The following is a 24,072-nucleotide window of genomic DNA, read 5'->3' as shown; positions in this document are numbered from 1 at the left end:
TTCCTCATCCCAAAAATGGGCAACCTATAACTAACATCAAACTTATTAGGTACAATACTGAATGTTTTCCCCTAACACTGGGAAAAGGCAGGATGTTGGCTCTCACCACTTATTCAGTATGGTGCCAGAGGTCCTAGCCAGTACAACAAGGCATGGAACAAACTAGAAGGAAAGGAAGAAGTAAATCAGTCTTTATTTTCATATAACATGATTATGTATATAAATAATACAAGATAGCTACTAGAATAATAAATTTAATAGGATTAAAGTATACAAGGTTAATAAACAAAAACCAGTGGTATTTCTGTACATGGGTAACAATTATAATTAAAAATGAAAAAATACAATTCAATTTATAATAGCTAAGAAAATATGAAATATTTAGAAAAAATTTAAAAAATATACTTTCTTTTTTTGAGATGGAGTTTCACTCTTGTTGCCCAGGCTGGAGTACAATGGTACAATCGTGGCTCACCGCAACCTCTACCTCCCAGGTTCAAGTGATTCTCCTGCCTCAGCCTCCTGAGTAGCTGGGATTACAGGCATGTGCCACCACGCCCGGCTAATTTTGTATGTTTAGTAGAGATGGGGTTTCTCCATATTGGTCCGGCTGGTCTTGAACTCCCAACCTTAGGTAATCCGCCCACCTTGGCCTCCCAAAATGCTGGGATTACAGGCGTAAGCCACTCCGCCCGGCCAACAAATATACTCTTAACACTTCAACATTAAAAACTACACAACAATGCAGAGTGAAATTTAAAAAGTTCTAAGTAAATGAAGAGATATACTATGCTCATGGATCAAAGTCACAATATTAAGTATTTTTTTAATTTCAATTTTTGAGACAGGGTTTCATTATGTTGCCTAGTTTGGCCTCAACTCCTGGGCTCAAGCGATCCTCCCTTCTCAGCTTCCCAAAGTGCTGGGATTACAGATGTGAGCCACCATGCCTGGCATCAATATTATAATTTTTGACTAAAGTGTCAAGGCTATTCAATAGGGAAAGTTTTTTTTTTTAAACAAATAATGCTAAGATAACTGGAAAAACATGGGAAAATAACGAACCTTACCTCTACCTCCTATAATACAGAAAAGTTAATTTGAGATGGTTTAAATAATTACATACAAAATGAAAATAATGACTATTATAGAAGAAAATGCAGGAGAATATATTTGAGGCCTCAGGGCAGACAGAAACTACTTAGGGACAAGAAAAAAGGCGTGAATCCAAGAAAAAATAACATGAGCTTCATTAACATTAAAACTTTATCAGAAGACATCACTAAGAAAATGAAAAGGTAAGCCACAAAATGGAGAAAATATTCACAATAAATATATTTAACAAGAGTATATAAAGAATATATTAAAAATTTATATTCAGCAAGAGATAAGAAAAAAAAAATTAAAAATGAGCAAAAGACTTGAATGGTACCTTCCTAAAAGACATTCAAAAGATAAATAAGCACCTATAAAGATGCTTAAAATTAGTTATCTGAGAAACGCAAAGTAAAACCACAGTAAGATACCATTTTATACACACTAGAATGACTAAAAAGGCAGTACCAAATATTGGTGGGGACTAGAGCATTTGAAACTCTACACACTGTTGGTGGGAGGGTAAATGACACAATCAATTTGAACAATTGTTTGGTAACCTCATATTAAGTTATATAAGCATCTACCCTACCAACTAGCAATTCTACTCCTAGTTCCCAAAGGAAATAAAAACCTATGTCCACAAAAAAAGTTGTAAAAGAATGTTCATAACATGTATATTCACAATAGCCAAAAACTTGCATGTCCCCAACCAGGAGGAAGAATAGACAATTCATGGTCTATCTATATAAGAAAATATCACTCCCAGTTTAATTAAAAAACAAAACAAAACTCTGGTACACGCAATAAAGTTAAATCTGCAAAACATCATTTCATGAAAAAGAAATCAAGACACCAAAGATTATATACTGTATTACTGCATTTATGTAAAATTCAAGAATAGGGAAATTTATCTACATTGATTAAAATCAACAATTTTAATCATTGATTCACAGAGGGAACTGTATGATTCACAAAGGGAACTTTCAGAGGTAATGGAAATTTCTGCACTTTGATTAGGGTGGGTGATGGTTATATGGAATCTATTTTATCACAATCAAATCATAAGCTGCTTACAAGAGCCCTACCTTAAATATAAACATATAGAAAGTTTTTTAAAAATGGGAAAAAGATCCACCACGCAAATGCTGACCAAGGCAAAACATATTCCTAGAACTAAAGAATATATTTCACAATGTTACAAGGTTTGCTTTATTAGTAAGATAAAAAATTCTAACTCTGTATGTATGGAATGTAGCTGCAAAATAAAGCAAGTGACAGAATGAAAAGGAAAAATAAATTTACAATCATGGTGACAGATTTTAACTCATTCCTCCTAGTAACTTATAAAGGCAGGTAGATCAAAAACCCAGCAAGGATAACAGAAAAAATGAACATGATTAGTAAACTTGACCCAATTCCATTCAGAGAATACAGCTCTAACAGTCATAGAGTATACAACCTTTTCAAATAAACACGCAACATTTACCAAAATTGACCATATGCTGGTCCACAGAGCAAACAGTACCAGATTTCCAAGGATTTAAATCATACAAAATATGTTCCCTTACCTCAAAACAATTATGCCAGTAATCATTAACAAAAAGTTAACTAGAAGATACCCCTGTCTGGAAACTGAGAAACACACATTGAAATGACATTTAGATCAAGGATAAAATCAAAATAGAAACTGGAAAATATTCAGAACTGAAAGATGATGAAATGATCTACAAAAACTGGGAGGCCAAGGCGGGTGGATCACGAGGTCAAGAGATCGAGACCATCCTGGTCAACATGGTGAAACCCTGTCTCTACTAAAAATACAAAAAAATTAGCTGGGCATGGTGGTGCATGCCTGTAATCCCAGCTACTCAGGAGGCTGAGGCAGGAGAATTGCCTGAACCCAGGAGGCGGAGGTTGCGGTGAGCCGAGATCGCGCCATTGCACTCCAGCCTGGGTAACAAGAGCGAAACTCCGTCTCAAAAAAAAAAACAAAAAAAACTTGTTGGATCCAGCAAAAGCCACAGTTAAAGTTTTAAGATATAAAGAATACAACTGAGAAAGAGGACTGAAAATCAGTGACAACCGTCTATCTCAAGAAGTTGGAAAAGGAACAGCATATCAAACAAGGACAAACATAATAAAGAATTAGAAATTAGTGAAATGAGGAACAGACATACCATAGTTAATCAAAGGCAAAACTAATATCAGAAATGAAAAAGGGATCTCAGTCTAGAATCTTAACAACTTTATGTCAATAAATTGGAAAAAGGATATGAAAGAGTCGAAATTCTTAAAAAAAACAACAAAAACCCAATGTATTAAAACCAATACAAGAACAAACAGAAAATCTGAGTATCAATAATCTTACAACCATGAAACAAACTGACTCCTTAATCAAACTCTATTAGGCAAGAACAACTCGAAGCCCAGATGGCAACACTGATGCATTTTGCTCATCACTTAAGGGAGGAGTAAGAGCAATTTTATATAATCTCTTCCACAGAAGAGTTTCTCAACCAGTTTTATCAGGCAAGCATAGTCTTGATACCAAACCTGACATGCACATGATAGAAAGTATTTATATGGGATGGTCTCATTTATAAACATACAGAAAAATCTTAAAAATAATAACCAATTAAAGCCAGTAATATGTATTTAATAAAAATAACATGTCCTGACCTAAGTGGATTTATTCCATGAACACTTAATGATGGAATAATTTACCACATTAACATAAAAGAGAATAATTATGTGATCAGCCAAATACATGTAGAAAAATATTTAGATAAAGTCAATATTAACGATGTTAAAAAAAAAAAATCAAAGATCCCAGCAAACAAAATAAGGGTGCTTCTTCTGGGCATGGTGGTGTGTACCTACAGTCCTCCCAGCTGCTCTGGAGGCTGTGGCAGGAGGATGACTTTAGCCAAGGTGTTCAAGTCCTACCCTGAACAATGTGACATTTTGTCTCTTAAAAACAAAAAGAAAAAAAGGGCACTTTTGTAATGTGATAGGGATATGTACAAAAAACCTATAGCAAACATAATGGTATGATGGTAGAGGCTACTCCCTAAGATTAGGATAATCCTAGTATCACCATTTCTTTTTCTTTCTTTTTTTTTTTTTTTGGAGACAGAGTTTTGCTCTTGTTACCCAGGCTGGAGTGCAATGACGCGATCTCGGCTCACCGCAACCTCCGCCTCCTGGGTTCAGGCGATTCTCCTGCCTCAGCCTCCTGAGTAGCTGGGATTACAGGCATGCACCACCATGCCCAGCTATTTTTTTGTATTTTTAGTAGAGACGGGGTTTCACCATGTTGACCAGGATGGTCTCGATCCCTTGACCTCGTGATCCAACCGCCTCGGCCTCCCAAAATGCTGGGATTACAGGCGTGAGCCACCGCGCCCGGCCAGTATCACCATTTCTATTCAGCATTGTACTGGAGATCCTACCTGATCTCATAGAATAAGATAGTAAAAAGTTTATTAATTAGAAGGTTAAAATAACTCATTCCCAGGTGATATAAAAGCATACAGAGAACACATTAAAAAATCTATAGATACAAGCTCTATAAATCAATGAATAAATTCAGCAAGGTTACTGAATATAACATCAATTTTTAAAAGTCACATTTCTATATATAATCAGCAAATTTAAAAAAATGAAAATTTAATTTACCATTATTAACAACATAAAAAACTGCACTAAACACATCAAAACCCCTTGGAAAGATGTCCAAGTCTGCAACATAGAGAAGTAGAAAAAACATTGAGAGAAACTAAAGAATCTTAATATAAATAAAAGGATAATCTATGTTCACACATTAGAAGATTCAGTATTATAAACATGTCACTTCTCTCTAGATCAATTTATAAATTCAATGCGAAGCCAATCAAAAACACAGCAGGGATTAGCATGTTGGTGTGTGTGAAAAAGGACAACATAATTTTAATGTTTATATTCAAATAGGTCAAGAACAGCCAAGACATTCCTGAAGAACAACACAGAAAATTCATACCACTGGACAGTAAGAATTAGTATGATATGAAATTAGAAATCATGATATTGACACAAGGATAGAACAAAAAGACAAATGGTCTCTTTAAAAGATCATTAATGCAAAAAAAATAAGTGTGTCGTGGATTTCATAACTTGTAGAAGTAAAACATGACATGAGCAGCACAAAGCCTGGGAGAAGAGAAATGGAAGGACACTCTCGCCAGGTTCTTATATGTGAAACTGTATATGATTTGAACACATACTGATATATCAAAGAAGATATTACAAACTCCAGCAAATCATTAAAATAATAAAAACAAAGAGGTAGAGTAAACAAGATAACAGTTGAAATAAAATGGAATCATTAATATGGGGCAGAGAAAAATAAAGCAAGATGGTAGATTTAAACCAAATGTATTGACAGTTAAGTAAAAATAATCTAAATCAGTGCTATGGAAGAGAAATTTCTGTTATGAGAGCTGAAACAGTAGCTAATATGACTGAAGATTTGATTTTCTAATTTTAACATGTGGCCAGTAGCAACCGTATTAGACAGTGGAGGTCTAAATACTCAATTAAAAGGCAGACTGTCAGATTAGACATAAAAGCAGAACCTATAATTCTGTCTACCAGAAAGCCACTTGAAAAATACAGCTATAAATGGGTTAAATGTAAATGCATGGGAAGAGATATTCAAATAGAATGTTGAATAGCTTAAATTAATATCAGACAAAGGAGAATTCAGAATGGCATTCTTACTAGGGACAAAAGAGAGACATTTTATGATGGTAAAAGGATCATCAAGAAAACATAACATTGTGGCCTAGTGCGGTGGCTTATGCCTTTAATCCCATGGCAGGAGAATGGCTTGAGCCCAGGAGTCTGAGACCAGCCTGGGCAGCAAAGTGACCCCAGCTCTACAAATAATAAAAAAATTAGCTAGATATGGTGAAGTACAACTATAATCCTACTACTCAAGAGGCTGAGTGAGGTAGGAGGATAATTTGAGCCTGGGAAGTTGAGGCTTCAGTGAGCTGTGATCACATCACAGTGCTCTGTCTTGGCAGATGGAGCAAGACTTTGTCTCTATTTATATATGTAACACACACACACACATATACGAGATATATAATTCATGTATATAATATATAATACACATATAAGATACATACATGATATTAATTTGTGTATCTTATATATTGATATGTATTTTATATGTTAATAATATATAAAAAAGAATGCTACATGAATATACACTCAGTAACAAAAGCTTCAAAACATGAAGCAAAAACTGATTAAAAAGAGAAATAGACAAATTCTTAAATAGGGATTCTTCAAATACTCTTTTATTGCAAATAAGAGAAAAGACTAGTAAAAACACAGGAGATATGAGCAGTGCTATTAAACATGCTAATTAACTTTTACAGAATACCCCACACATCAGTAGCAGAATGCACATTCTTTATTAGTGCACATGGAACATTCACAAAGAACACATCTTAGGCTAGGAAACAAATGTCTGATGTAAAAGATTTGAAATACTGAATAATACTGAGTACGTTCTCTGACCACAATAGGTTTTTTTGTTCTGATATGGAGTTCTCACTCCGTCGCCTAGGCCGGAGTGCTGTGGTTCGATTTCGGCTCACTGTAACTCCCGCCTCCTGGGTTCAACAATTCTCTTGCCTCAGCCTCCCTAGTAGCTGGGATTACAGGTGTCTACCACCATGCCCGGCTAATTTTTGTATTTTTTAGCAGAGATGGGTTTTCGCCATGTCGGACAGGCTGCTCTTGAACTTCTGACCTCAAGTGATCCACCCGCTTTGGCTTCCCAAAGTGCTAGGATTACAGGCATGAGCCACCGTGCCTGGATCCACAATAGATTTAAACTAGAAATCAATAATTGAAACATTTCTGGAAAATGCTCAAATAATTGGAAATTAGAAAATGTATTTCTAAGCAACCAATGGTCAAAGAAGTCACAAGAGAAATGACAGGTGCAACTAAATGAAAATGAAAGCATATCAAAATCTGTGAAATTTACTTAAACCAGCACTTTAAAGGGAAATTTATACTTCTGAATGCTCTGATAGCAAAAACTGGTTCTTTGAGAAGACCAGTAAAATTGATAAACTTGTAACTGGATAGTTCAGAAAAAGAAGTGAGAAGACTCAAATTAGCACTATCAAAAATGGAAGGAGGGCTATTGATGCAGATCCCAAGGCATTAAAAAGATAAGAGGTGGATATTATAAACAACTTTATGCCAATAAATTAAAAAAAAAAACACAGAAATACAATGAAGAAATTCCTTGCTTGAAGGACACAAATTACCAAAGCTTACTCAAGAAGAAATAGATACCTGAACAGGCCTTTACATCTACTTAAGAACTGAATCTGTAGTTAAAAATTTTCAGACAAAGATAACTCCCTGCTCAGATGGTTTCATTTGTGAATTCCACCAAACCTTTAAGGAAGACAAAACACCAATTCTACACAAAATCTTCCAAAGAAGTAGAAAAAGAGAAGATATTTCTCAACTCATTTGATGAGGTCTTGATACCAAAACTAGAGAAAGATTATTACAGAAAACTACGAGGAGATAAAAATCCTCAACAAAATTTTAGTAGATCAAATCCAGCAATATATAAAAAAGAATAATGTATTATTATGACAAAGAGAAATTTATCTTAGGAGTGCAAGATTGGTTTAATAGTTCAGTATTACACTATCGATGGTTATAATGCACCATTTTTAACAGACAGAAAAAGACTATGAACAGCTCAAAACATGTAAAATATCATCTAATAAAATTCAACAGAATTCATGATTAAAAAAAAAATCTCATTAATTCAGGGATAGAAGGGAACATCCTCAACCTGATAATGGACATCTATAAAAAACCTAGAGACAGCCATTAAATTGAATGGCAAAAGACTGAGTTATTTTCCCTAAGATCAGGAATAAGGCAAGGATTTCAGTTCTCACCACTTTTCAACACAGTATTGGAGGTCCAATTTAACTAGTATAATAAGGCATGTAAAAAAAAGGCTTAAAGATTGGGGAGGAAGAAGTAAAATTGCCTACTCATAGGCCACATGACTGTTTACCTAAGAAAATCCTAAGTAATCTACAAAAAAGCCGCTTGAGCTAGTTGAACTCAGCTGTTACAGGATACAAGGTCAATATGTAAAACTCAATTTTATGTCCATGCATTAGTAACAGACAACTGGAAGTTAAAATAAGAAATACCATTTATAATAGCATCAAAACCATGAAATATTCTGAGATATACTTAACAAAATACGTGGAAGGCCTATACAGTGACAACTAAAAAACTCTGATTAAAAAGCATCAAAGACCTAAATTAATAGAGAATATATCATGTTGCTGGATCAAAGAAGGAATATTAACATGTCAATTCTTCCCAAATGAGTTAAAAGATTCAATGTGTTCCCAATCAAGATCTCACCTGGCTCTTCTGAACTGGTCACCATGATTCTAAAATTTATAAAGAAATCAAAAGACCCAGAGGAGCCAGATATGAAAAACAAGAATAGAACTGGATGACATACATACACTATCTGATTTCAAGACTTTCTATACATCTACAGCAATCAACACAATACTGTACTGGCATAAGGACAAATAGACCAATGGAACAGAAAAGGGAATCAGAAAATAAACCCATACACATATATCAATTTATAGGTGCCAAAGTTATTTAATTCAACAAATGCTGAATTCAACATTAACATATGCTTCTAGTATGATTAGACTGACATGTGAAAAAAAAAAATGATCCTTGACCCTTATCTCACAAAGTAAGCAAGAATGAGTAGAAATAGGTAACAGACCAAAATATAAGCAATAAAACTATAAAGGCTGTAGAAGAAAACACAGGTGAAAATCATTGCATCATTGGATGTATAGGACACACACTCAAAAAAGCATAAAAAGAATTAAGCTGTAGTCGATCAAAATTAAACACTTTTGCTCTTCAAAAGATACCGTTAAGAAAATAAAATGCTATAGATTGGGAGAAATGAGACAAACAATGCAATTAGAAATAGGCAAAAATTTGAATAGACACAAATAAGCACACAAAAAGATGAGCAATATCAGTCATTAGGAAAATTAAAATTAAAACAAGTGAGACATCACTACACGTCCAATTGAATGGCTAAAATGAAAGACTGACAATACAAAGTGTTGAAAAGGATGTGGACAACTGCGGCTTTCAAATACTGCTGGACAGAACGTAAAATAGTACAACTATGTTGGAAAATGATTTGACAAGTTTCTCATAGAGTTAAACCCATACTTTCTACATAAACCAGCAATTCCACTCCTAGGTATACATCCCAAAGTAAAAAAAAAAAACCCACACAAAGAATGTTCATGAATATTTATAACAGCTTTATTCACAATGGTAAAAATTTTGTAAACAACTCAAATTTTATCAATTGGTGAATGAATAAACAAATTTTGGTATATCCCATACAATGGACTATTAGTAATAAAAGGAATGAACTAGTGATGCATGCAATCTACATTGCATTATCAAAACATATTATCTGGATACAGAAAAGTGTATAAATGGTAGTCACAATCATATGAAGCTTTAGAAAAGACAAATATAATCTAAAGTAATGGGAAACTTATCAGTGGTTCCTGGAGCCAAGGGTAGAGTAAGGCTGAAATGGACGGAACAAAAAAGAACCTATTGTAGTGATCGAAATATTCTACGTGTTGATCATGGTAGTGATGTCACAGATGCAGAAATTTGTAAAATTCATCAAAACATTGGCTTAAAATGGGTGCATTATATTGTATGTAAACTATATCTCAGTAAAGTCAATTAAAAACATACACTGATGAAATAGAAGAACCATATACAGAGCCTTATAAATACAGATGCTTAATTTGGGACAATAATGGCTCAGTTTAGAGCAGTAGTTTATGGATAGTCTTAAAAAAAAAAAAAAAATCCAGGCTGAGCAACATGACAAAACCCTGCCTCTAACAAAAAATACAAAAATTAGCTGGGTGAGGTAGTACATGCCTGTAGTCCCAGATACTTGGGAGGCCAAGGTAGGAGGATCACCTGAGCCTGGGGAGGTTGAGGCTGCTGGGGAGGTCTAGCCTGGGTGACAGAGCAAGACCCTGTCTCAAAAATAAAATAAAATAAAAATGGGGGCAGGACTATTGAATATCCCTATTGGAATTAAAAAACAAAACAAAACAAAACAAAACCCAAAACTTAATCTCTACACTTCACCCAGAAATTATTTACAGGTGAATTTCTGATCTACATCTGAAAAGCAAAACAAAGTTTCTATAAGATAATAGGAAAATATGACCTTGGTAAATCGGTTTTTTGAACAGGACATAAAAAGTACTAATCATAAAGGAAAAGACTGGTTAAATAGACTACATTAAAAGTAACTTCTGTCCCTACTATCCAAAGCAATCTACAGATTCAACACAATCCCTATAAAAATACCAATCACATTCTTCCCAGAAATAGGAAAAAAAATCCTAAAATTTCTAAGGAACCACAGAAGACCCTGAACAGCCAAAGCAATCCTGAGCAAAAAAGAACAAAGATGGAGACATCACACTATCAAGACTTCAAATATACTACAAAGCTGGAGTAACCAAAACATCATGGTACTGGCATAAAGAGAGACACACAGACCAATGAAACAGAATAGAACCCAGAAATTAATCCATACATCGTCAGCCAACTGATTTTTGACAAAAGTGTTAAGAACACTCACTGAGGAAAGGCCAGCGTCTTCAATAAATGGTACTAGGAAAACTGGATATGCATATGTGGACGAATAAAGCTAGACTCTTGCCTCTCATCCTACACAAAAATCAACTTGAATCAAAGATCTATAGGTAAGACCCAAAACGATGACTAATGAAAGAAAACATAGGCGAAATGCTTCAGGACACTGGTCTGGAAAAAGATCTTATGGATTAGACCTAAAAAGCACAGGTAACAAAAGCAATAATGAACAAATGGTATCATACCAAGCTAAAAGCTTCTGCACAGCAAAGATAACAATCAACAGAGTGAAAAGACAACCTACAAAATGGGAGACAATACTTGCTTTTATTGTATGTTTTATCTTTTGAGACAGGGTCTCATTCAGTCACCCAGGCTGGAGTGAAGGGGTGTGATCTTGGCTGATTGCAACCTCTGCCTCCTGGGTTCAAGCGATTCTCATGCCTCAGCATCCCAAGTAGTTGGGATTACAGGTATGTGCCACCATGCCTGGCTAATTTGTGTATTTTTTGTAGAGATGGGGTTTCACCATGTTGGCCAGGCTGGTCTTGAACTCGTGGCCTCAAGTGATCCACCTGCCTTGGCCTCCCAAAGTGCTGGGATTACAGGCGTGAGCCACTGCACCCAGCCTAGAATGGGAGAAAAATTTACAAACTATTCATCCAACAGGGGAATAGTAACCAGAATATCCAAGGAACTCGAACATCTCAACAGCAAAATAACCAAAACAATTTAAAAAAATAGACAAATGAACAGACATTTCTCAAAAGACAAAAAACATACGTCTAGCAGGTATATGAAAAAATGCTCAACAGCACGAATCATCAGGGAAATGCAAATCAAAACCACAATGAGGCATCATCACACCCTAGTTAGGATGGTTATTATTAAAAAGACAAAAAATGACTAATGCTAGTGAGGATGCAGAGAGAAGAGAACTCTTATCTGCTGTTGGTGGAAATGTAAACTAGTACAGCCACGGTGGAGAACAGAATAGAAGTTCTTTAAAAAGTAACAAATAGAACTATTATAGATCCAGTACTTCCACTAGTGGGCATTTATCCAATGAAAACGAAGTAAGTATATTGAAGAGACATCTGCACCCCCATGTTATGGCAGCACTCTTCACTAAAATAGCCAAGACAAAAGAATGAATCCTGTTATTTGCAGCAACATGGATGGAACTGGAGGACATTATGTTAAGTGAAATAAGCCAGGGGGAGAAAGTTAAACACTTAAGTGTTCTCATTCATTTGCAGAAGCTCAAAAAGTTGATTTTAGAGAAGTAAAAGGTAGAACAGAAGAACAGAGGCTGGAAAGTATAGGGGGAAAGGAGTGATAGGGAGAGAGATTTGTTTAAAGAATATAAAATTACAGCTAAAAAGGAGGAATAAGTTCTAGTGTTCTGTACCACTGTTGGAGGACTACAGTTAACAATAATATTTAGTTTTAAATAGTTAGGAGAAAGATATTCAATATTCCCAACACAAACAACGTTTGAGACAGATATGATAATTACTCTGATCTGATCATTATGCATTATTTATATATAAACATCACTATATACCCTGTAAATATGCACGATTATTATGTGTCAGTTAAAAAAATGTAAGAAGCCCTTGAGGATAAAAATTAGAATACGGGGAAAAAAAACCCTTGTGTTCGTTAAAAGATTCCTTCAGAATAGGAAAAGGTTAGTCACAAATGAGAGAAATATCTGCAATACACAGAACTAACAAATGACTAGTGTCCAGAGGATATATATATATATAAAATGTTTACAAATCAACAAAACTGACAATCCAATAGAAAAGTGAGCAAGACTCTTAAACCCTTTAGAAAAGTTAATATACAAATGGCCAATTAACATATGAAAAAGTGCTATAGCTTTAGTCATCAGAAATAGAAATCCAAACCAAAATGGACGTACTAGAACACACCCTCTACAACAGCTAAAATTAAAGACTGATAATACCAAATGCTTCTTAGAAGAGAGGAGACAACTGGAGCTCCGTACACTGTTGGTGGGAGTGAAAACTGATGCCATACTTCAGGAGCTATCTCACAGAGGTGAAGATGCATCTCCTTAGTGCCCTAGCAATGCCACTGCCATATATATTAATAAATGTCTCCCTAGCAATGCCACTGCCATATATATTAATATACATCCCCCATTCTCATAGATATGGCACAAAAGACATGAGAATGTTCGTAGCAGTTACATATAATAGCCCCAAACTTCTAAACAGGAAACAAAATGTCCAAGAGTAAAATCAATAAACTGGGGTATACGCATCCACTGGGACACATACCACATAGTGATGAAAACAAACTATTATATGAAATAATATAGATGAATCTCACAATGTTTCTAAGAAGCACACTACATGTATGTGTGTGTATATATACTAATTGCCTTTATATAACAATAAAAAACATAGTGTGAGGTTATTAAAAAATAACCTTTTTAAATTAATTTTGTCATTTGCTAAGAAATAACAAATGCTTTTCATATGGCATACCCCATTCTAAGCAATTTTTATGTGTTTGAATTCAATTTCACAACACCCTATAAGTTAGATGCTACGGAGGATTCCCAAATGTGCAAATGTAGCCACAAAGAAGTTAACTTGTCCAATGCCCCAGATCAACCTAAGTGCTAGAGCTGGGAGGTGAAGGGAGGCAGGCTGGCTCGAGTGTCTGTATTCCAAACACTATGGTACATTGACTCCCAATGAGAGAACTTTAATGGAAAGATGGAGGGAGGGCAAATATGCAGAAGGAGGTGGGAGGAGGAGGATGGCAAAATTCCCATCTTCCAAAGAAAAATAATCAGTAGATAATGCCTTAAACAGGAGACAGGGAGGAGAGAGGAATCAAGAACTATCAGTACAGGTTGAGTATCCCTTATCTGAAATGCTAACCAGAGTGTTTCCGATTCTGGGGAGGGAAATTAAAAAAAAGAAGTGTTTCCAATTTTGGAATTTTTCAGAATTTGGAATATTTGCATTATACTAGTTCAGCATTCCAAAACCAAAAATCCAAAATCCAAAATCCAAAATACTCAATATGTGAGTGTCATATTGTTGCTCAAAAAGTTTCAGATTTTGGAGCATTTTGTATTTGGGGTACTCAACCTGTATATGCAGGTTATGAAAAAATTTGGAGAAAAGATCAGAAAAAATAGCTAAATGCCAAGGTAACAGTAAACTTCCAGTGAATGGGTCAGAGTAGAGCACTATTATTTATACTACACTTATGAGCCTCGTTAACACTATTTCAAGTTAAAAAAACCATATACACACTGCTTTGATACAAATGATTTTAAAATTTTAAAAAGATTTAAACATTTACAAAAGAACAGGCCAAATGCTGTGGTTTATGCCTAATCCTAGCACTTTCGGAAGCCAAGGCAGGAGGACTTCTTGAGGCCAAGAGTTCAAGATCAGCCTGGGCAATGCAGTGAGACCCCATCTCTACCAAAAAAAAAAAAAAAAAAAAAAAAATTAGCAAGGCATGATGTTGCATACTGCTCATGCTTTGTTGTCCTAGCTACTCAGGAGGCTGAGCAGGAGGATTGCTTCGGCTCAGGAGTTTGAGGCTGCAGTGAGCTCAAAGTGTCCCTCCATTTCAGACTGGGTGACCAAGCAAGACCTTGTCTCTAAAAAATAAAAATTGTAAAATAACTACCATTTATTGAGCTCCAGTGTCCCTGGCACTTTCCTAAGCATTTTAAATACACCTCTCCTGGAATTCTCCTAACAATATGGGGCCAGTCCTATCATTATCCTTAAGCACTTATGAAGAAACAGATCAGAGATTAAACGGCCTAGGGTTGGCCAGGTGCTGTGGCTCACACCTGTAATCTCAGCACTTTGGGAGGCCAAGGCAGATGGATCACCCGAGGTTAGGAGTCTGAGACCAGCCTGGCCAACATGGTGAAACCCGTCTCTACTAAAAACACAAAAATTAGCTGGGCATGGTAGCGGGCACCTGTAATCCCAACTACATGGGAGGCTGAGGCAGTGAGCCGAGATTGTGCCACTATGATAGAGCCTGGACAAGTGAGAGAGACTCAGTCTCCAAAAAAAAAGAATTAATAAATTGGCTGGGTATGGTGGCTCACGCCTGTAATCCCAGCACTTTGGGAGGCCAAGGTGGGAAGATCAGGAGGTCAGGAGATCAAGACCATCCTGGCCAACATGGTCAAAGCCTGTCTCTACTAAAATACAAAAAATTAGAGTCGCCTGGAAGCCTCCGTCCGAGGTTGCGGACCACCTGGGGAATCCGCAGCGCGCCAGGCCCTTCCGGGCGCCGCACGCAGTAGGTGCCAGCCTCCTGAGTTCGGAACGAAGGCGCGTAGCAGCGAGATCGACAGAGCCCCGCCGGTAGCCGCCGCGCCGCCGCCCCGGCCGGCGAACGCCACACCCCAGCGCGTTTCCGGCCGGGCCACGTGACCGCGCGCGCACGTGTTCCCCCCTCTCCGCGGCGCGGCTGCTAGCCTCCTCCTGGTTGCCCCCGCATTGGTCAGCCTGGAGCCGGCATGGGCCGGGCCCTGGAGGCGGTGGCCCGGGGAGCCGCTGAGACGCGGGCGCGGAGCATCACGGGGGAGCAGGCCTGGGCCGGTGGGCGGCAGCCTCCGACATGAACCCCAGGGGCCTGTTCCAGGACTTCAACCCCAGTAAGTTCCTCATCTAGTCCTGCCTGCTTCTCTTCTCAGTGCTGCTGCCCCTCCGCCTGGACGGCATCATCCAGTGGAGCTACTGGGCCGTCTTCACCCCCATATGGCTGTGGAAGCTTCTGGTCATCGCGGGCGCCTCCCTGGGCGCGGGCGTTTGGGCCCGCAACCCTCGCTACCGCACCGAGGGGGAGGCCTGCGTGGAGTTCAAAGCCATGCTGATCGCTGTGGGCATCCACCTGCTCCTACTCATGTTCGAAGTCCTGGTCTGCGACAGGGTGGAGAGGGGCACCCACTTCTGGCTGCTGGTCTTCATGCCTCTCTTCTTTGTGTCCCTCATGTCCGTGGCTGCCTGCGTCTGGGGCCTTCGACAGGACAGATCGCTGGAGCTGGAGATCCTGTGCTCTGTCAACATCCTGCAGTTCATCTTCATCGCCCTGAGGCTGGACAGGATTATTCACTGGCCGTGGCTGGTGGTGTTTGTGCCTCTGTGGATTCTCATGTCGTTCCTTTGCCTGGTCGTCCTCTATTACATCGTCTGGTCCCTTCTGTTCCTGCGGTCCCTGGATGTGGTTGCCGAGCAGCGAAGAACACACGTGACCATGGCCATCAGCTGGATAACCATTGTCGTGCCCCTGCTCACTTTTGAGGTCCTGCTGGTTCACAGATTGGATGGCCACAATACGTTCTCCTTCATCTCCATATTTGTCCCCCTTTGGCTTTCCTTGCTAACTGTAATGGCCGCAACATTTAGACGAAAGGGTGGCAATCATTGGTGGTTTGGCATTCGCAGAGACTTCTGTCAGTTTCTCCTTGAAATTTTCCCATTTTTAAGAGAATATGGAAACATTTCATATGATCTCCATCACGAAGATAGTGAAGATGCTGAAGAAACATCCGTTCCAGAAGCTCCGAAAATCGCTCCAATATTTGGAAAGAAGGCCAGGGTAGTTATAACCCAGAGCCCTGGGAAATACGTTCCCCCACTTCCCAAGTTAAATATTGATATGCCAGATTAAGCTCCCAGAGAGGACCCAAGCACACATAGACTCCACCTTGCCTTTGCCTCTTGTTCATTCATCCCAAACCTGGAAATGGAAGCAGGCTCCAAACAGTGTCGTCTCACGCCCTGTTTGAGGTCGCTGCCTCATCAGTATGCATCATAGATGGAGTTATTTCCATATGTGGGTGTATGTGTTGTGTACCTGGGTAAGAGAACTTGGCTTTCCAGGTTTGCACTCTCAGATGTAGCTGGGGCAGTAAGCTGAATTGTTTTAGTAGGTCCTTAAAAGGAATAACTACACAGCTGGTTTTTTTTTTTTTTTAAGTGCTACTGTACCTATCAAAAATATTGTTTAAAAAGTATTTTTGTACACTGCTAATCTAAAATTGTATTTCAGATTGTGCCTGTTATGACATAATAGCAAATGTAAAGAATTCTCTTTCCCACCACTTGTTTATAAACCTCATAGTCGTTATTTTTAGTGTTCCTATTGTTAAAATACTTTCTCCTTGGGCTTTGCTGATACTGGTCTTTGATATTCTAACAGATGATTTTTTTCTAATGGAATGAATCCATGCATATGTAGTATTTATATGAACATTTTAGCAGTGTAATATGTTGAATTCTAGTTCTCTGCAGTACAATGTATTATGTTAAAGTATATTTTAAAGCTTACATGTGAAGATACACGTCTATTGCAGATGTCCTTGAAGACTGCATAAAACAGTATGTGCCTGGTGTGGCTTTCACCAAAGTACTAGGCACGAATATAGAGACTGCAAATCCCGTGAGTCTTAACATTTAGGTGTTAGTAACCAAGGTCTGTGCTGTGTAAAGGTCTCTGGTAGTACCCGTTAGTAGAGGAAGAAGCCACTGCACTTGGGAACTTGTGACATGCTCCAGTGTGGTACCAGGCCATAAAGTGACACGGTTGCTTAGCACCTTGAATTTTTCCACACAAGTCGTAACTCTGTGGAAATAAGCAGCAAGTGGTTTGTCCATTTCTAAGCATCTTAGACTATTAGTTGGCTGTACTGTAAAGCATTACTTGTCATCGGAAGGCTGGAGAGAGTGGCCTTACCCAGAAGTGCCAACAGAAGCAGGTATCATTTTAAGGTCCAAACTTTTGCATCTGTCAGCAATAAGGAAACAGCAGTTCCAGTTCTCTGTGTAGAGAAGTAAGTACAGTGTTTCTTTAGGTGCCGGTAGCACACCAGGGAATCGGCAGAAGCTGGATCCTGCAAGAGTTACGTTTGTCTGACTGAGAACAAATAAATACTTTCAAAAGGAGGTTAAAAAAAAAAATACAAAAAATTAGCCAGGCATGGTGGCAGGCGCCTGTAGTTCCAGCTACTCAGGAGGCTGAGGCAGGGGAATGGCTTGAACCCAGAAGTCAGAGATTGCAGTGAGCCAAGATCCTGCCACTACACTCCAGCTGGGCAACAGAGCAAGACTCTGTCTCAAAAAAAAAAGAAAAAAAGAATAAATCATTTCTTGCATATTAGTCATAATGTAGCTCCTCCTTGTAGGTAAGGTCTACAAGGACAGAAGTCCATTTCATCTAAATCAGGGGTCAGCAAACTTGTTCTGAAAAGTACCAGACAGCAAATACTTTTGGGTTTGTGGGTCATCAAGTCTTAGTTGCAACTATTCAAGTTGGTCATTATAGCCCCAAAGCAGCAAGACAATAAGTAAATAAATGGGTGTGACTGTTTCAGTAACTCTTTAAAAAGACAGGAGGCGGGCGAAACGGCCACAGTTTGCCGACCCCTGGTCTAGCACCCAGTCTATCGCCTGGCATGTAGTAGGTACTCCATGATGAAGAAAAGGCCACTGACTTTGGCTATTAGATGGAAACTGGTACTAAGGGAAGATGGTTTCAGTGGCATGCTGGGGTGGAACTGAGATGACAGAGGGCTGGGGTGTGAGCAGCAGTTGAGGAAGTGGTAACTTCTCTTTCAGGAGTTCTACCGTCTGAGCAGCAGGTTGGGGAACGGTGCTTTTGTAGTGGAGTGGGGTGGATCAGGAACCTGTGTGCAGGCATAGGGCTGAGGAAGAAACAGGGTAACTGACGGTGAGGTGGGGCTCCAGAGCTCAGGGGTATGTTTGGGGGTTGGTCACAAAGGAGGAAGCCACCTTCTAAAGCTGAGGAAAAACAAACAAACGAACGAAAGAAAAGCCGAAAAAAGAAACGAGGAGAAAGCCTTGCATGTTTTTTTTCTGTGAAAATGTGAGCCAAATCTCCGGGTGCAGAGTGGACTAGAGGCAGCTCAGGAGCCCCAGGCATCTGGCAGACTGGGAGCCACTGGCAAAAAAGGGAACAGTGGGCATTTAAGACAGGGCCATGGGCCTCACCAAAATGCATGAAGCTACACCCTTCACTTTTCTCTCATTTGAGAGAGCACTTCTAGCCGAGGTGGTGTCTGGGTGTCTTGTGGGTTCTGGGTTTTCAGCTCTGACTCAGTGTGAAGTGTGTCACTTGCTGAACTACCAGTGGTACTGGTCACTTCCCAACACTTTCCCATGCAGGTAGCGACAGGCAGGCCCTCAGGAGGATAGGGTCATGTTTTACATGTGGTCACAGCTAGCTCTTAAAGAATCCTGAAAGCATTTTAATTGCAGAAATTTATTGGTGAATTTCATCCCCATGCTTTCAGATGTGTAGGGCACCCACAAGGTTTAAGAAAGCAGATAGGTTGGGTGTGGTGGCTCATATTTATAATTCTAACACTTTGGGAGGCTGAGGTGGGTGGATCACTTGAGTCCAGGAGTTCCAGACCAGCCTGGGTAACAAAGTGAAACTCCATCTCTACTAAAAATACAAAAAATAAGCCAGGTGTGGCAGTGTGCATCCGTGTCTCAGCTACCTGAGGTGGGAGGATGACTTGAGCCCAGGAGTTTGAGGCTACTGTGAGCCATGATTCTCCCACTGTACTCCAGCCTGGGTGAAAAAAAAAAAAAGCAGATAAAAAATACTGAACCCATATGCCTGGCATGGTGGCTCACATGTGTAATCCCAGCACTTTGGGAGGCTGAGGCAGGCAGATCACCTGAGGTCAGGAGTTCGAGACCAGCCTGGCCAACATGGTGAAACACCATCTCTACTAAAATTACAAAATTAGCCAGGTGTGGTGGTGCGTGCCTGTAATCCCAGCTACCTGGGAGGCTGAGGCATGAGAATCGCTTGAACCCGGGGTGGGCGGGGGTTGCAGTGAGCCATTGCACTCCAGCCTGGGCAACAAGAGCAAGAGTCTGTCTCAAAAAAACAAAAAGAAATTGAACACATAACCTGACAACAGTAGCTTATAATTTCTCAGGGGATAATCTTGTGGTAGTTTCTCTCCTGGGCTGTTCTCTACTAGGCAAGAATGACCTGTATAGAGCACAAAGGCCAATTTTATCCTAATGATGGATAATACAGAACTTTTGTTTTAAATGTTGGAAACCATGTGATTGAGGGTTTGACAATAAAACTAGAACACAGCACCTATTTAGTTTTAGAATCCTAACAGAGTCCTAAAGCCTATAAAACACAACTTCTTATGTAGTCAAAGGATTAGTACTATGACATGAAAAGTTTTCTTATAGAATCAAAAACATAGGAACAATCAACCTCACTTACCATGGAACCAGAGACCTGAAGAAACCTTCCATTTCAATATGAACTTGTTAATTCATTATTACTACCAATACAGGGATGTGTAAGGGTTCAGATCTCATCCTACTACTTTCAGGAAGGACAAAATCATCTAAATGTCTTTTACTTGATATGCCTGGAAGAACAGCACCGGATCTTTTTTCATCTGCCTTATTTCAAGGTGTAATCGTTGTGGGTATTTATAGACTGAAGCTTCTGTGTCTATTCTAATAATTAGTAAAACTCCAATTCATATTTGCATTTTGACGTTTTCACCCCCCACAAGTCTGAAGATAATTTTGCTAAAATACACAGATCCTCATTGGACTGTTTCAAATCCTTCCGGAGACAATGCGAACCAGCGACTCAGAATTCAATGACTACAAAGCGCCGGGCCTACACCTGTAACCCACTATTTATATGGAAGGGTTTTCAATGCACCTTCAGATGCGTATCAAATAAAAATCTCTTACCCTATTGTTGGGTTGATGTTTGGATCAAAACTGTCTTCCACAAACCGCCACACAATACTCGATTTACCTACACCTGTATCCTGAAAGAGAACGAGATGAGTGACTGAGAAAAAGTTTACCTTCTTGCAGACACCAAAAACTAGTTTGTGGCCTAAGTTCAGGATTTTAAAAAATCGCCCTACATGTGTAATTTTATAAATTGAGGAACACAAAAGCGGTTGTCATGACAATTCAGTGCAGTAATTAGGAGATTCTAAATGTACTAAAAGGGAGACGTTTTTGCAGTTTTTAATTCAGATTAGGATCTTTTGAAAGACCCAAAGTTTCTGCTTCGTAAAAAGTAACAAGTCTACTTGCTTTTTGACATATGTTAGTAAACTTTGAACTCCTGAGTAATTACCTCTGAGTAATCCCTGATGAGTCCTAGCCGCACTCTATTTGGGGGCAATAAAGATTAGTTATTGGAGTTCCTGCCGATCTTTAAGGCAGAAACTCTGAAACGCCAGCATCAATCTCTGAAAGAAGTCTTTGAAATGGCCAACACCTTGTCTTTCCTGACAAGACAGGAAGCTGAAGCTTCAAACTAGTCTTTGGGGCTTCCTGAGTTGAATACCCCTTTTCTACACAGAAGAGTTACTCGATAAAGTAACTCTTTGGAGAATCGGCAGGGGTATCCTACAAATTCAAAAACACCCAGGAGACAAAGTAGGCTAATTCCGCTTGTAAAACCTAAAGACCGGTTCTTGGTTTTACCTTGGAAGACTCGGCCAACTCCCAACCAATACCTTGGTAAGTTGGAGAAAACTATTTAAGAGCCTCTCTTAACCCAGATGCAATGGAGAGGCAGGCGGGGGGGGAGGGGGGTCTGTTTGCTCTTTGGGGGGCGGGAAGAGTCCACCGGCTCCCGGGCGGGGAAGTGGGAGGGTCCCTGCGGCCTCCGGGACCTTCTGGAGGGTGCTAGAGGAGGGCGGGACGGCTCCCGACCTGGACGGAGGGTCCCCGGAGCCGGCAGACAGCATCTCGGACGGAGGCGGGGGAAGGGGTGAGGGGACGTGGGGGATCCGGGGTCCTCGTCCGCCCAGCCTCCCGTGGCCCTCCCGGCTGGACCCGCCGCCACTCACCCCCAGCAGACACACTTTGAGCTCCCTCAGCGCCATGGCCCGGGAGCCAGGGGCGCGGGCCCGCCGCCGCCCTAAGTTGAGGGAGAGGCCGGGCCCAGCAAGAGCATCCCCTGGCGCCACCGCCGCCTCACGGCCCAGGCTTGGTCCGCGCAGAGGCGGCTGCCGCCAGTCCTCCAGCACTAGGTCCGACCTGTCCGCTGCCAGCCGCCTGGGGCCCGCCTTAGCAGCCGGGACGCCGCCGCGGCCTTCCGGGCGCCGCCGCTGCCGCCATCTTGGGACGCCGGCCGGGTCACCTGACCTCCACGCCCACCTCGGCAGCCACCTTTGCTGTGAGGGCGGGGCCGGCCGGCAGGCGCGGAAGGGGGCGGGGTCTGAAGCGGATGGCCCCGCCCCCCGTCCACAGGCCCCCCCCTCCCCCTCTCCCCCTCCTCGCCCCCCCCTCCCCCTCTCCCCCTCCTCGCCCCCCCCCCGCCGCTCCTGCCGGTCCCTCCTTCAGGCCCATCCCAAGATGGCGGGTGAGTGGGGCTGGGTTCCCGGGACACCCGGGCTGCTCCCCTCCCTCTCGCCCCGTGACCGCTCCGCGAGGCCGGGGGCCTCCTACCCAACCCCGCCGCGACCCCTCCCGCCGCAGCCCCCTGGTAACTCCTTGTGTGTTTCTTGGTTTTCAGAAATCCCCTTGTACTTTGTGGACTTGCAAGACGACTGTAAGTAAGAGTTGGGACACTCCCACCCCTCCCTGGGACCCTCAAAGAACTCAGTGTGCACGAAGCGCGGACGGGGGAGCCTCCGGCCAGGCCGTCGTCGGGACCAGCATAGCGGGACCCCCAACTGCCTAGATCCACTTGGGGCCGTCCGTCCTCCGTGTGCGGGGCGGGCTGAGGGTGGGAGCGCTTCCATCGAGGGAAGGATTTTTGTTGTTGGGGAAACTTTTGACTTCCTGTCACTTTCTTTTCTACCTGCGCCTGCAGCTGCCCCGGGATGGGTCGAGGGGGTAGTCCCAAGTCACAGTCGACTCAGGGAGGACGGGGGGCCTGCCACTTCGGAGGTGGGTGACTTCCATCTCAGGGCCTCTCCCTTTTCCTGGGGACTTTTAGGAGTGCAGGGGGCGGGGGGGGGGGGGGGGGAAGGTCCCGCTTTGGGTGTGGCACGGACTTCTCAAGTGCTTTGGCCACAGCGCAGCTCTTATCCCATGGAGCCCATTGGCCCCGCATTTCTTGGGTGGGTTCCTCATCCCTTCTTGCCCTCTTCTTTGGAATCATGTTAAGGGCTGGTAGCTGGGAGAGGTGTCATCTTGGAAATCCAAGTTCGCATTTGTGGTGAAGGAAGGAAGCATTTTCTCTTCTTTCAAGAAACATTTCTTGAGCAGCTACTTGCTCTGGGCCAGGCCCCATGTTGGGCTCCGGACCCGCAAGGATGTGTTGAAAACAGCTCTATGCTCAGAGAGCTCACAGGCTCTGAGGAGAGCCTACTTGTAAACAGAAAATGACCAAGCACTGCAGTGCTTGCTGGTGAAGAAGCCCTATATAAATCGTCCAAATAGCTAACATTAGTGGGGGGCCTACTGTATGCCAGTCAGATACAGCACTTCCTCTCTTCTTCCTTCCACATCTGCAGGTTTCCTAATAGTAAGAGTCGGTGTTTACTTAAAACTTACCATACACCAGGCAGCGTTAAACTCTTTACACACATTAACTCAGACGGTGCAGTTTCAGCTGGGCATGGTGGCTCACGGCCAGCATTTTGGGAGGCAGAGGTGGGCAGATCACTTGAGGTCAGGAGTTTGAGACCAGCCTGGCCAACATGGTGAAACCCCATCTCCACTAAAATTACAAAAATTAGCCGGGTGTGGTGGTGCACACCTGTAATCCTAGCTACTTGGGATGCTGAGGTAAGAGAATTGCTTAAACCTGGGCGGATCACTGCACTCCAGCCTGGGCAACAGAGCGAGACTCCATCTCAAAAAACAAACAAACAAACAAACAAAAACCCAAAAACAGAGCAAAAGAAGGGGCAGTTTTGTTAAAGTAGCGTCACACTTTTGAAGGGGCAAAATAAGCTGAGAGTTAAGAGCTTCGTGTCTGTGGTGTCCAGTGGCCAAGAGTGAAATCCCATGTCACTGTTTACTAGCAGTGTGATCCCAGGCAAGTCACTGTATCACTCTACTCCTCAGTGACCTCATCTGTAAAGTGGGTATTATGGTATCCCACCTTGAAAGGCTTTTTGTAAGGGATTAAATGAATAAAGAATTTAGTCCAATGTCTAGTGTG

At 41.1% G+C, this 24,072-nt stretch overlaps 3 protein-coding genes across 8 annotated transcripts in view; 2 read left to right on the top strand and 1 right to left on the bottom strand.

The window, feature by feature from the left end:
* The window catches only part of RAB22A (RAB22A, member RAS oncogene family), a 64,642-nt gene extending 42,530 nt beyond the window's left edge, over positions 1-22,112 (bottom strand). The window contains exons 1-2 of one of the 3 annotated variants that reach the window (XM_039479404.2): positions 21,806-22,112; positions 20,685-20,764 (exon numbers count right to left, since the gene is read on the bottom strand). In XM_039479404.2, the coding sequence (XP_039335338.1) occupies positions 20,685-20,764; positions 21,806-21,841 (116 nt within the window). In that variant the 5' untranslated portion in view covers positions 21,842-22,112. Of the gene's footprint in view, positions 1-17,655; positions 17,813-20,684; positions 20,766-21,805 lie in introns of those variants that run through there. The other 2 variants (XM_074406704.1, XM_039479405.2) reach the window with 2 other exon arrangements.
* Positions 15,534-16,675, top strand: LOC101038771 (transmembrane protein 185B). Its single transcript, XM_010343147.3, is given in 1 exon segment — positions 15,534-16,675. A coding segment is annotated over 1 exon segment (1,053 nt). The 5' UTR covers positions 15,534-15,537; the 3' UTR covers positions 16,591-16,675.
* The window catches only part of LOC101042189 (serine/threonine-protein phosphatase 4 regulatory subunit 1-like), an 80,011-nt gene continuing 77,396 nt past the window's right edge, over positions 21,458-24,072 (top strand). Inside the window, exons 1-2 of one of the 4 annotated variants that reach the window (XM_074406702.1) lie at positions 21,458-21,473; positions 22,474-22,509. Coding sequence is in view for 1 of the 4 variants with exons in the window: in XM_039479402.2 (XP_039335336.1) it covers positions 22,314-22,320; positions 22,474-22,509 (43 nt within the window). In the remaining 3 variants the exon portion in view is untranslated. Of the gene's footprint in view, positions 21,474-21,691; positions 21,727-22,275; positions 22,321-22,473; positions 22,514-24,072 lie in introns of those variants that run through there. The other 3 variants (XM_074406701.1, XM_039479402.2, XM_074406703.1) reach the window with 3 other exon arrangements.

This window comes from Saimiri boliviensis, chromosome 9, assembly GCF_048565385.1.
Source record: "Saimiri boliviensis isolate mSaiBol1 chromosome 9, mSaiBol1.pri, whole genome shotgun sequence".
In the NCBI taxonomy this organism is placed as follows: Eukaryota; Metazoa; Chordata; class Mammalia; order Primates; family Cebidae; genus Saimiri; species Saimiri boliviensis.
The sequence above is the reverse complement of the archived record's forward strand: the minus strand, read 5'-3'. Positions and strand labels throughout refer to the sequence as shown.